This window comes from Notolepis coatsorum (genome assembly GCF_963971535.1).
Source record: "Notolepis coatsorum genome assembly, chromosome: 2".
Taxonomy (NCBI): Eukaryota; Metazoa; Chordata; class Actinopteri; order Aulopiformes; family Paralepididae; genus Notolepis; species Notolepis coatsorum.
In genome coordinates this window covers 204,218,593-204,232,635 of record NC_140166.1, presented here as the reverse complement: position 1 = coordinate 204,232,635, position 14,043 = coordinate 204,218,593, and the positions used below count along the sequence as shown (strand labels likewise).

Below are 14,043 nucleotides of genomic sequence, written 5' to 3'. Positions count from 1 at the left end.
TGTGTATACTACGCATGTACAGTATTATGGATGCATGCGTGTGTGTAGACAGACACAGACAGATAGAGAGATAGGATATATACAGACAGATTGAAATACTGGTGATATAGTATAGGTCGATCGGTGTGACTGACACAGACGGACATACAGACAGAAAGACAGACCGATAGATATACTGATGATATATAGTATAGGTCGATCGGTGTGTGTATGTGTATGTATGTAAGCAGACAAGACAGACGGATAGATAGATAGTAGGATAGAAGTGTGTATGTGTGCTGCTAACTGGGTGAGCAGAGGAAGTACGAAAGAGAAGAGATGGCGTGAGACAAGAAATGAGAGCAAAGTTTCCAGGCAAACTAGGAAGTGCCACCCACTCACCTCGTCCTGGGCCACCTGCGCTGCCCGCTTGTTGTCCACTTTACTTGCCTGGAATAAAAATAAAGAAAAAAATCAAAACGTCTGAAGTCACATTTTCCCCCTGGCGTGGCAGGACATTTCGTTCCGCTCATTATTACATCATCCAGGGAAGGTGTTTGTACGGGAAAAGAGGCCTTTCAAACAGACTTCTGAGCCACAGAGCTTCAAAAGACAATTTAGACCTCTGAGGTTTATTATTAGCCCACAGATCTAATAATGTTTTTCTACTGTTTGTCTCATATTGGCTCCAGATGGTGACGTTTGGCACAAAGGAGCTGCAGCCTGTGAACCTTAATTGAGAGCAGTTCTGAGGTTTAGAGAGTTAAGACTAGTTATGATCTGGAGCTTTGTACTGTATTCTGTCGCCTGGTAAACAGACACAATGCTTCATTTTGAGGACTGATATACAGTAAGAAACTTCAAATTTGACTTGAATTCATATTTTATTTAACCTTTATTTAACCAGGCAGGTCAATTAAGAACAGATACTTATTTACAATGATGGCCTGGTGAGGGGACAAAAGGTCCTGTCCAATGGTAACAGGGAAAGGGGACCAAAACATTTTATAAAATAAAATAGAAATGAGACAGATGATACATGCATCACAGAGGTAAGGGAAATAATTAAAACACACGTCAAACAAACAACCAGCGCATTATATAATAATAATAATAATAATAATAATAATAATAAATTCTATTTGTACCGCACTTTACATTTGTGAAAGTGCTACAGGAGATAAAGGTCAAAAGTTAAATGAATAAAAACAATTAAAATGAATAAAACAACCAATGGAAGAAACATAGACTAAAATCTAAAAAAATAAATAAAAGTAAAAATAAAAGTAAAAGAATAATTCAGGCAAATGCCTCGTTAAAAATAAATGTTTTTAGGCCCCTTTTAAAAACCTCAATGGACTGTGGTGCTCTCAGATGGTCTGAGAGGGCATTCCACAGCCGAGGAGCAGCTGAGCAGAAGGCCCGGTCGCCCATGGTGCGAAGGTGTATATATACCATCTACTGTTGGACTAACAGTGCCTTTGGCAGGACAGGAGATCAACTTGAAAGTTATTCTTGTATCTGTTTCACTGTGGTTACTGCGGTTTGCCCTTGTGGGGCAATAACATTAAGCCTGCGAGCTGCCTCGTCCTCTAACCACCACAGGATTATGAGTATCAGACAAGAACAACACAGTTCCTCATACTCAAGTGCAACTTGAGAGACAGTTGGTGCCCCCAATAAGAGGGGGGGGGGGGGGGGGGGGGGGGGGCAGTGACAGCTGGCTTTTTGGCTGTGACGGCTTCTGGCTGTGACGCTGTTCTCTCAGAAAGAAGCCGTTTGTTAGCTTACAACATAGCATTGTTGAAAGTTACATTGAAACATGGTGTACTGGAGTCAAAGAAGCAGGGCGATTTGTCCTAAATTAAGGCAACTACACAGTAAAAGCTTCAGAGCGCATTCGAGCCAAGCTGCCAATAACCTCACTGTGTTAGCCTTGCTAGCTAACGTTAGCATGCCAGATTGCGTTCTGAGGCACCAATACGAAGCGACACTACAGACACTATCAGCCTTGATTTAGGAAACATCGCCCGCTTCTTATAGCCTGCTATGATACTGTCCCACGTTTAGTACATGTTACTCCATTAGTACATGCCAGTACTAATGTTGTCCGATTGCACAGGCATTCCTTTATAAATCAGTGATTCCTTTATAAATCATAAATTGGCCACAATGCTGGAAATGTGTTGGCCATGATAATATTGTGTCAAACTCTGGCTGAATTTGTGTCATCTGATCCTGGCATCATGGACTGCATGGTCTCTGGTGGAGCTTTTAGACTATTAGCCTTCCTCCACTCTAGGGCGATATGACCAAAATTAGGGATGCACCGATCCGATATTGATATCGGCCCCGATATGACTAAAATAGCTGGATCGGGTATCAAAAAGGAAAAAAATTATATATATATTGGAATATATTTTTTTTAATAATAAATAACAATTCAGTACATTTATATCTATGTGTTAATTTGTTATATTTTGTTTCACTAAGTTAGGAAAGTAATGTTTTAAGTCAAGCCTGATGATCCCAGTCTCTTCCACACAGTGAGGCATAGAGTTTATTAATTGAACAATGGGTATCGGATCGGTACTCAGTATCGGCAGATACCCAAAGCTCAGGTATCGTATCGGGAATGAAAAAGTCGGATCAGTGCATCCCTAACCAAAAGACATCACAATATTTCCCTTAGTTTTAACTGTATAATGGTATGTGACTATGGTTTTCCAGTGACAATTACTGATTTTTTATTTTTATTTTTTTACATTTTTATCTTTTAATACAATTGTCATGGTCCTAATGATGGTCTATTTTCTTTAAAAACATTTTAATCGTTTTTTTATTTTATTATTCTTGATCTTTTTTTACAATGTGTATATATATCATGGACGGTATAGTAAAAACCCATACTGCATGGATCCATGACGGTATACCTTCATATTCGGTAGAGCTCCTAGCCTTCCTCCTCACCTTGATCTCCTCCTCCTGGAGCTTCCTGGCCACCTCCATGTCCCTCAGCTCCTGCTTCTTCAGATCCAGCCGTGCCAAGCCTTGTGTGGCCTCGCTTAGCCCAAACTCGCTTCTCACTCCTCCTCCAACACCACCTCCTCCTCCTCCTCCACCACCCCCGTGTGGTACAGCGCGTCCTGTGAAGGGAGTGTTCTTGTTAAAAGACTGGACACAAACTGAAGTCTGATTACCCACCCGCAAAAAAAAGAAAGGGCTGCAGTGCTTCTCTGCTGGTGTTTCTATGCTGTGGTACGACCGATGCCCTCAGCCTGGCAACACTGCAGCCATCAGCCTGGCAACACTGCAGCCCTTGAAGATCCCAGCATTTGGAGGGAGAGACTCAATAGTGATGTGAAACCAATCACGTAGCAGAAAGAAAATCTACTGGACAATCACGACACGCATATATATATTTGTACACACATTTCTGTGCAACTAACCCAACAATGGCAGATTAAGAAACCACACCAAACCACACGCCACAGCATCACCGGGAGCGGATTCGACCCATCTGATTCAGAATTAGTCATCAAAAACACCATCATCATGACCAAGAACCAAGCAAAGACCAGAGCAGGAGAGGAAGAAGAGAGCGATTGTAGTGATTGTGATGCTCAGACCACCACCTGCAGGATCCACCCCAGCAAAAGAAAAAGAGAATTGAAACCAAATGCACACCAAGGCACCACACAAACCCACCACCTGCGGGGCCCAGTGGCGGGGGATCGGGCTGTACCTGTCTCCGTGCCTTCCCTGCCGGGACCCTCCCGGTGGTGAGGGTCACCGAGTTCCCTCCTCTCCCCTGGCCCCTCGTCGCTCCAATACTCCTCAAAGACCTCCCCGGGGCGGGAGTGGACCCGCTGCCGGCCCCTGGCCCTCCTGCCCCTTTCATCCTCCTCCTCGTCTTCCTCCTCCCGTGACACCCTGTCTCCCCTCCGCCGATCTCTGCTGCCCAGGACGGGCTCAGAGTCCTCCTGCAGTCCCCTCTCCCTGCTCCTCGACAGCGCTTGGTGTCCGTCTTTGTCTCTACGCTGGTCTCCGTCTCTGTCCCTCTCTTTGTCTCGCCTAGGCTCTATGTCCCTCCTCCGCTCTTTCTCCCCATCTCTCTCCAAGTTCCTGGCCCTATTGGGGTCCCTCTCCCTGTCTCTCTCCCTATCCTTCTCTCTGCCGTAGTCTCTCTCCCTGTCCTTCTCTCTGCCGTAGTCTCTCTCCCTGTGTCGGGTCTTGTCTTTTTCTACCGGACCCCGCGGCTGGGGTGGTCTCGCTGGCTTCTCCTTTCTCCTCACTGCCCTCTCGCCCCCCTCCTCCGCCCGTTGGCCCCTGGCTCTGGCCGTCTCAATGAGCTGGTGCTCCGGGTACCTGTCCCCGTGTTTGCCCCTAGGGGGCAGCAGGTGCTCCGGATAAGGATCTGCATGCCTGCCGCGCCCTCCCTCCCCCACCGGGTGGTGCTCGGGGTATCTGGAGCGGCTGTGGTGCTCCACAGGGTCCGGTCTCGGGTGCTTGTTCATTTTGGGCTCAGAAGAGGTGTATTCTGGGGAAAGGTCGTGCTGCATGCCTCCTGGAGCATTTGGGTCATTATCTCGGCCTGGGGCCTCATAATCGGAAGCGGAGGCGTGGCGGCTGGGTTCGTCCAACTCGACGAACCCCTGTGCTGCTGGGCAGATGGAAGGGTAGGGAGAGGCGGCGGAGGAGGGGGAGACGTGCAGAGATGGTGATGGTGGTTGACGAGAGCATGGAGATAAGAACGACAGGGACAGCAATGAGCTATGCTACGTTTTGGTTAGTGAGCACAGGGTTAGTCGCAGCACCTGTGAGGAGAGTGTTAGATTATGAGCAAAAGACACTGAGAAAAAGAGTTAGCAGCTATTAGTGGCCATGTTGGCCCCAAAGGATCCATTGCACCACAGATGTGGTTAATGAATACCCTGTGAAAAGCAGAATGCAAGGTGAGGTTAAACGGTTGTCTGCAATAGTGTCTGCAGTTCGCTAGAGGTCTGCGCACCTCTCGGTGATGTCACACAAAGGAAATTCCCTGGGGGGGGGGGGGGGGGGTCGATGCAGCCGAGTGACCTTGAGAGACAGCTTGACTAGCGAAATGACTGTGTAATTCTGTGTAACAAACCATCTGGCGCATCAGGTTAGGTCAGCGGCGAAGCTCTGGAGACACAGAACACGTTGGTGAGTTTACACATCTTCCTCACAACAGAACGATAGGGTTGAGGTTGAAAACCGACAGAGTGCTCGTTTTAAGTATTGAACTACAGCTTGCTGCCAGCGCAAAGTGAGACTTGGTAAAAAAGTGCTTGATTAAATACAGTAAATGATGGTATGTGCTTGGATGAGATGGATGATGCTATGTGCTGGATGAGATGGATATTTCCCCCTCTTTTGTCCCTTTTAAATACACCCCCCCCCCCCCCCCCCCCCCCACACACACACACACACACTTTCCAGTCGTTAATCGGCTGAGCGGATAGGCTCTTCCCCCACACTGGCCGCTTGAGTGTATCTCTGATCTGGAGGATTAAGACAAACGCGGCAGCCGGCGCCCCCTCATTTCCTGTATGGAGCGGCCAATTACACGCCCTGAGGAAACGGCACGGCACTGATGAGATGTGCGAGTGTGATTCTGTGCCTATGTGATATAAAAGCTACAAGGGGACTGAAAGTCTCTGATCAAGAATGTCACTTTGTAGACAAACAGACAAGGGTGAGATCGCATGGAGTGAGGCGAGCTTTGCAACAACCTTATGAGCTGAATATGATGCCCGTTTAGATACACTGGCATAGAGGGATTAATAAAGGGTCGGAGTCTTTGCTCCATTATGGACACATTCATGCATGCCACAGTTGTACCAGACTGCCACAGTTGTATACCAGACACTGCTTCATTCTAGGGATGGGCATCGATTTTTGAATATTTGAATAGTTGTTAAAAAAATATTTTAAATTATTTGTTTATGCAAATATTGTTTGGTCTCAAAGAATATATTTCTCCTTGTTTTTACCGGCACCTACGCAGTGATTGATTGATTGAAAATTGAATTAACAGATTGCAGAATGGGTACAATACAGTACGGCTCAATACACACAATTGCAGACCAGCGAAAGACTTTCGTCTTGTTTACATCAGGGTTCCCCATGTTCAATTCATAATGAATTGTAAGTAAGGGTGCAATTAGCACCGTGCAATCCATTCTTTGTGGATCCCGCCCTAAGTGTGTTATCAATACTTAGTCAGACAACATTATAAACTGAACGTGTCTGCTCCGAGTAGCAGCACGGAGTAGCAGAGTAGATTTCACTTCACATGACAATGAGAAAGACGGGTGGTTCACAAAGCAAGGCACCCCTGAATATATTTTTCTCCCCCGACGGTACCCAGACTCTGGCTCTACATCAGATTTTAACTTTGGCTCTACATCAGAATCATCTTTTTTTGTGTCTCTAAAGTGATCTTGGACAGTTTTCCTGGAATTTTAAATATAAACACAGCCTACCTCTGCAGTACATTCAGAGCACTGTGAAACCCCTCATTGTGGTGGCAGTGTGTGTGTGTGTGTGTGTGTGTGTGTATGTGTGCTTGAAAGGGAAGAGAAGGCCAGATGATAAATGACTCTGTTACACACACAGACACAGCCTCTCTTCAAGGTCACTGTGTGCTTAGAACAGCACTCCTAAATCTCAGCCCTGTGCAACATCAAACTCACACCCGGGCCTCACGTGCACATACAGTACAGACCACCATCCACTACAGAGACTAACACACACACCAGACCTCAAATCACCACCATCCACTAAACAGAGACTACCACACACATAAATACACACACAAGACTTCAAATCACCACCACCCACTACACAGACTGACTAATAACACACACACACACACACTACAGAGACTGACTAATAACACACACACACTAGTGTTGTCAAAAATATCAAAATCGATACATATCAATTCTGAATATTTAAAACGGTTTCAATACTCATTTCCCGAAATATCGCTATTTAATTATTCATATTTTTTTTATTTTTTTTTGTATAAGGAAGTTGCATTGTTCATTTCAATACCTGTAATAGTACAGTAGTCCACACACACAAATGTGCATTCAGTTAAGTCGGAATATGACTGTAATACAAACGGTTCAGTTTGTCAGGTACATGCAACACAGATTACAGTGTTTACATCTGTCTGCTTGAGAAAATACTATAAATTAAAACTTATTTTTAATAATTTATTAAAAATTATTGAAGTGAGATGAACAGTTATTTTTAAATGCGTGATCTAAAGATAAACAAAGGGTTTTAAAAGTGTTATATTTATCTTCTCTTATAGTACCAGAGAGAAGCTGAGGAGAATCAACCAGCAACAAAAGCAAAATGTATATAAAAAAAATATATATATATATTTTATTTTTATTTTAAGATTGAACCTTTTTCCCTGTGGTATCGAAAATGGTATCGAGTTACGATACTTTTCAAGGTATCGTATCGAAGTTCGAAATTCCAGTATCGTGACAACACTAACACACACACAGGTAGTTTCTCTACCTTTCTGTGAACATCTAGCAAAAAACGGCATTGCAATCTGATGAAAAATGGTGGAGAAATTTACATTCTAAAAAAGTAACCGTACTTACAGTAGATTTCATTCACGGTTTGTAAATCACGCCTGGTGATACTAAATCCAGATTGAAAGGGGAGATTTGGCCCGATCCATAGATGTGCGACTTGGCCATAATAAGGTAATTTATAGGCCTGATATTCTATAATCATATTTCAAATTGCATGTGTCCAGATGGCAGAATTCAGTACTGTATCTACAAAACCTTCTGTTTTCATCTTCCCTTTATTCATTTGCTTAGATTTTTCAGGTCTGGTCAATGGTCTGGTTAATATTCTCCTTTGGTTTACAATTTACTCAAGCCTAGTAACAGACACAATATTTTTTTTATCAACTTTTTCTCCTCCTTTTTCTGTGATTTTTTTCCCATCTCAATTTACCTCTCGTGCCAATTCTCCCTCCCCTGTCCTGATCGTTGCTCGCATGTGCCCCCCACAGGCCGGTCGTAGGGAGGATATAAGCCCATCACATGTCCCCTCCGATACATGTGGAGGCATCTTTTCACCTGCCAGCGCGGACTCTCATTGGCGAGGAGTAACGTGTAGGAGGCTCACACTGCCCCCGCCATTTTCCTGTCTTTGCTGTGCAGGCGCCCTGACCGACCTGTAGGAGTCGCTGTTTACGACCAGACTACCACCCATCGACTCAGTCAGTATGACGGCAACGCTGACAGCCGGATTCGATACCGGTGTCTCTTGTGTTGGTGACAAGCGCAATGTGCCACCCAGCCGCCCCAGACACAATATTTCTGACACTGGGAATACATTCCCTGAGAACCATAGATGTCCCTAAAACATGCAAATGGGCCATTTAAAAAGAAAAAGTCTGTAAATGTTTATTCTATGTTCTTATGGAATCAATGACATAAAAAAAACAAATCACCACCATCCCACAGAGAATAACACACATACTTCAAATCACCACCATCCACTCCAAGGAGACTAACACACACACAGATAGGCCAGGGGCGCTCTACCCACCTCCTTGATCCTCGTAGAACTCCTCCTCTAAGTTTGCCTCCAGCTGTTTCTTTCTCTTCCTCTCTTCCTTCATCTCCTTCTCTTGCATCTTACGAGCTATGGCCTGGACAGACACAGACACACAACAGAAATCCCAACCAATAAACTGCTGATCTTTGCCAAATATATCATGGGAAAACAGTTTCGACAACTATTTCAAAATGTTTTGAGAGATAGACTTCTGGGATCATCAGCAATGAAATGTTATGTTTCTATAATGCATGCGGGGAAATTATGTGTGTTGGTCCAGTCCGGTCACTAACTATTAACTCATAAAAGGAGCACACATTCATTTAGTTTGACATTTAGAGAGTAAATTAGTTAGAATATGGGCACCAGTGATGTCATCGGGGACATTGAATCCTTGTGTTGTGTTATTTACAGCACCACGAGATGATGGAGAAGAGAAAATAGCAATACCTTGTCTTATAGGGGACTGCTACCTATCATTTCATGTAATTAGCTGTAATTAACACGACAATGATCTGATGACATCACTGGTGGCCATATTCAAAGTCATTCACTCTCGATAAATGTCCAACTAAATGAACATGTGCCAAACTGTTTATAGAGTTTTGGGGATGTGAGTGAAATTATAAAATAATTTGGCATTTTTTTTTTTTAAGTGCCCCTTTAACCTTTTCTATCAATAGAGAGGAATTGACATAATGATAACGATGATGGCGATTCGGGCGGGATGACCCACTCACCTATTGATACTGGGTGGAGAGTGACAGGTGGAGAGTGACAGGTAGAGATCGACGGGTGGAGAGTGATGGGTGGAGTGACAGGTGGAGAGTGGCGGGTGGAGTGTGACAGGTAGAGTGACGGGTGGAGAGTGACGGGTGGAGAGTGACGGGTGGAGATTGACGGGTGGAGAGTGATGGGTGGAGATTGACGGGTGGAGAGTGATGGGTGGAGAGTAAGTAAGTAAGTAAGTAAGTAAGTAAGTAAGTAAGTAAGTAAGTAAGTAAGTAAGTAAGTAAGTAAAGTTTATTTATATAGCACCTTTCACAGACCAGGGTCACAAAGTGCTTCACATCAAAACATCAATAAAATGCAAAAGATAGCAGCATGGTAAAAGAAAATAATAAAAAACGTGAAAAGCCAAACAGATAAAAAGATATAAAAGATTTACATAGAGCATAATTCGCCAAACGCCTGTTTAAACAGCACAGTCTTTAGCTGCTTTTTAAAAGTGTTTACAGAGACCACAGATCTAAGGTCCAAGGGCAGAGCATTCCACAACCTGGGGGCCATGGTTTCGAATGCTCTGTCCCCTTTTTTCTTCAATCTAGACAGGGGGACAGCCAGCAAGCCCTGATCAGACGACCTGAGCGATCTGTTCATGGTGTATGGACGCAATAGGTCGCAGATGTAGGCAGGTGCCTGACCAAGGAGTGCTCTATAGGTGATGACCAGAACCTTAAAGTGAATTCTGAATTTGATGGGGAGCCAGTGAAGGGAAACTAAGATGGGAGTGATGTGGCAATATTTTCTGGACCTAGTCAGCAGCCTAGCGGCTGCGTTTTGGACCATTTGTAGCCGGCCCAAAGTGGATGCATCGAGGCAAGTGAAAAGGGAGTTACAATAGTCCAGGCGGGATGAAACAAAACCATGAATAATCATTTCCAGCTCTACCTGGGACACAACAGATCGGAGTTTGGCAATATTTCGTAGATGGAAAAAACAGGTACAGTACGTGTCAGAGATCTAATGTGGTGATCAAAGCGCATCTGCTGGTCAAAGATCACACCAAGGTTTCTAAGCTTGGGCCTCAGAGTTGTTGAGAGGGTCCCCATGCATGTGGCAACTTCTGAGGTGACTTTTTCTGAGCCTATAATAAGAACCTCAGTTTTTTCTGCGTTTAACTGAAGGAAGTTGTTTGCCATCCAATCCTTGACAGCAGTCAGGCAGTCAAAGAGGGCAGATAATTTGTCAGTTTGTTCAGGCTTGAAAGAGACATATAATTGGATATCGTCAGCGTAGAAATGATAAGAGACCTCTTTGAATTGACTAATGATTACTCCCAGGGGGAGCATGTAAAGTGCAAACAGGAGTAGGAGCCAGCACAGAACCCTGGGGCACGCCACAGGACAATGGAGCAGTTTCGGATGTGAAAGTGCCAGTAGACACAGAGAGTGATGGGTGGAGAGTGACGGGTGGAGAGTGACGGGTAGAGAGTGATGGGTGGAGAGTGACGGGTGGAGAGTGGCGGGTGGAGAGTGGCGGGTGGAGAGTGATGGGTGGAGAGTGACGGGTGGAGAGTGACGGGTGGAGAGTGGCGGGTGGAGAGTGATGGGTGGAGAGTGACGGGTGGAGAGTGGCGGGTGGAGAGTGGCGGGTGGAGAGTGGCGGGTGGAGAGTGACAGGTGGAGAGTGGCGGGTGGAGAGTGGCGGGTGGAGAGTGACGGGTGGATGCAGTTGGTTTGTGTGCCTTTCTTACCTCATCTTTCTCCTCCTGCTGTCTCTCCCACTCCGCCTGTCGGACCAGTTCTTCCTGAATCTCCTGGGCGATCTCATTATCCTGGCGCTCACTAATGTGTGTGTGTATGTTTGTAGAGAGAGGGAGGGGGTGGGTGGGCAGTAATACAGGGTTAATAACAGATAAACAACAGGTGTAACTATTGTTGTGGAATATTCTAAATGAGTCAAGACAGTGTAGGAATTCAGATGAGTCGATTGTAAAAAAAATTAACACAGTGATCACAGAAAAAGTTCTCAGTTACAAATCAGAGACAAGTGTACACAAGCGTCTGACCAGGAAATGAGAAAGAGCCCTGGTCAGACTTACAATTAAATACCAACTGGGAATGACAAATGAAAACAAAGATGAATAATTAAAAAACAAAAGATGAGTTAGGGGTTTTATCTTGTCTAACACAAGACTGGAGTCAAGATTAAACAAGAAAAGAACAAGATGTGATTTACTTGGAAATGTCATATCGAAGTCAAACTGTCCTGTGGCCCTTGGGGTTGTTTTAAGAACATCCGGCAGACTGTCGCCCTAGTGTCTTTGATCGTTATACTAGTTGACCCATATGAACTAGTCTGTAAGAGAATAATTATGTATTTTAACACAGAGCTATGAAACATGTCCAATAAGCTGTACAAATAACATAACAATTCACCATTACACTATTATCTTACAGGCACTGGTTTTAACGGTAGTGCCATTCCAACACTTTCCATATTTTCTATGACCGCATGAACCCTCTACGAAGGAGAGGCTTAGTTAAAACAACATACTGCAATACATCATAGCCATAACAATCAAGAATATCTACACAACATGAAACATGGAATAAGCGTGTTATGTCAGAGCACGGCGGAACGGTGAACAAAGGCACCACCGACTCGCTCGGAGCTAGTTTTGATACGAGATACCAGATCTATGCAAAGCTTGTTGTGCAGGGGATAGAGTGTCTACTCTCAAGGTGCGAGTCCCCTGGTCTGTTGTGATGTACTGAACACCTCCTGCCTCTGCGGGCTCCCCTGTGTCCTCCAGGAATGTGTCGACTACACCATCTGACTGGAGGGCGCGAGACACCGAGGTGTGTGTGTGTGTGTGTTAGGGGTGGGAATAACCAGAGGCCCCACGATACAATATTATCACGATAGCAGAGACGCGATATTGTAATATCACGATATATATTGCAATTTATTACCTTTTTTCAACTGCAAATTATGTTCCCAACAGGAACATTTTTATATAAAAATAATATATAGACATCATCTGTTTTATCCAATAAGATAAAGTCTGTTCGCCTCATTCCAATAGTTTTTATTGCATTTACATTTACATTTACATTTAGCTGACGCTTTTATCCAAAGCGACTTACAAGTTCTGTACGACAAGACAGCAAGAAGGGTACAACTCTATCAGCTGAGTAACAATGTTCATCAAAGTGTTGCGTGTTACAGTGTAGGTTAGTTTATTAGGACAAGTGCATGACAGTAAGGTTAGTCAGGGTTAGATTTTTGGGATTTTTAAGCAAACATTTAATTTATTTGTTTAATATCGATACTTGGTGTCACTGTATCTATATAATATCGGCACACATAATACCTTGAGGAATACATCATAGCCATAACAATCAAGAATATCTACACAACATGAAACATGGAATAAGCGTGTTATGTCAGAGCACGGCGGAACGGTGAACAAAGGCACCACCGACTCGCTCGGAGCTAGTTTTGATACGAGATACCAGATCTATGCAAAGCTTGTTGTGCAGGGGATAGAGTGTCTACTCTCAAGGTGCGAGTCCCCTGGTCTGTTGTGATGTACTGAACACCTCCTGCCTCTGCGGGCTCCCCTGTGTCCTCCAGGAATGTGTCGACTACACCATCTGACTGGAGGGCGCGAGACACCGAGGTGTGTGTGTGTGTGTGTTAGGGGTGGGAATAACCAGAGGCCCCACGATACAATATTATCACGATAGCAGAGACGCGATATTGTAATATCACGATATATATTGCAATTTATTACCTTTTTTCAACTGCAAATTATGTTCCCAACAGGAACATTTTTATATAAAAATAATATATAGACATCATCTGTTTTATCCAATAAGATAAAGTCTGTTCGCCTCATTCCAATAGTTTTTATTGCATTTACATTTACATTTACATTTAGCTGACGCTTTTATCCAAAGCGACTTACAAGTTCTGTACGACAAGACAGCAAGAAGGGTACAACTCTATCAGCTGAGTAACAATGTTCATCAAAGTGTTGCGTGTTACAGTGTAGGTTAGTTTATTAGGACAAGTGCATGACAGTAAGGTTAGTCAGGGTTAGATTTTTGGGATTTTTAAGCAAACATTTAATTTATTTGTTTAATATCGATACTTGGTGTCACTGTATCTATATAATATCGGCACACATAATACCTTGAGGAATTGCTCTATTGACCCCCCCCCCCCCCCCCCCCCCCCCCTCCACCCCTAGTGTGTATGTGGACGTGCATGCGTGTGTAGTGCTCTCATTAGAAGCAAGGTACCAGAGAGACTGAACCGTGTTCCACCCGCACTTTATCAATAACAGTTCGTCGTCTGACTTCATGCGATACAGGTGTACGATCTCACCCGCAAGATGAGAAACTTTGAGAACTGAACTAAAATAGAATCCGGAGAAAACATTCCAAAACACTCCCGAAAGGAGTGTTCAGGTCCAGCTCCTTCAGTCAGTCCTGTTTTGTAGTCAGAGCCACACAGTTCTGGAACACCCTACCAACTGAAATAAGACACTGTGCTACCTACCACACCTTTACAAAAAAACTCAATACCTGGTTATTAACCAATCAAACATGTAATCACTTTTAATCAGTTCATTGTGTATTTTATTATTGCTTTTATTATTATGTTGGATTATGTTGTAAATACTGTGTTGTACTTTTAATGTTTCTG

At 44.0% G+C, this 14,043-nt stretch overlaps 1 protein-coding gene across 3 annotated transcripts in view; it reads right to left on the bottom strand.

Annotated features, from left to right (window-relative positions):
- ccdc50a (coiled-coil domain containing 50a) overlaps positions 1-14,043 on the bottom strand; it is a 36,466-nt gene that overhangs the window by 7,053 nt on the left and 15,370 nt on the right. For all 3 annotated transcript variants that reach the window (XM_084308803.1, XM_084308801.1, XM_084308802.1), the window contains exons 4-7: positions 11,081-11,171; positions 8,596-8,698; positions 2,950-3,125; positions 382-429 (exon numbers count right to left, since the gene is read on the bottom strand). In XM_084308803.1, the coding sequence (XP_084164929.1) occupies positions 382-429; positions 2,950-3,125; positions 8,596-8,698; positions 11,081-11,171 (418 nt within the window). The remainder of the gene's footprint in view (positions 1-381; positions 430-2,949; positions 3,126-8,595; positions 8,699-11,080; positions 11,172-14,043) is intronic.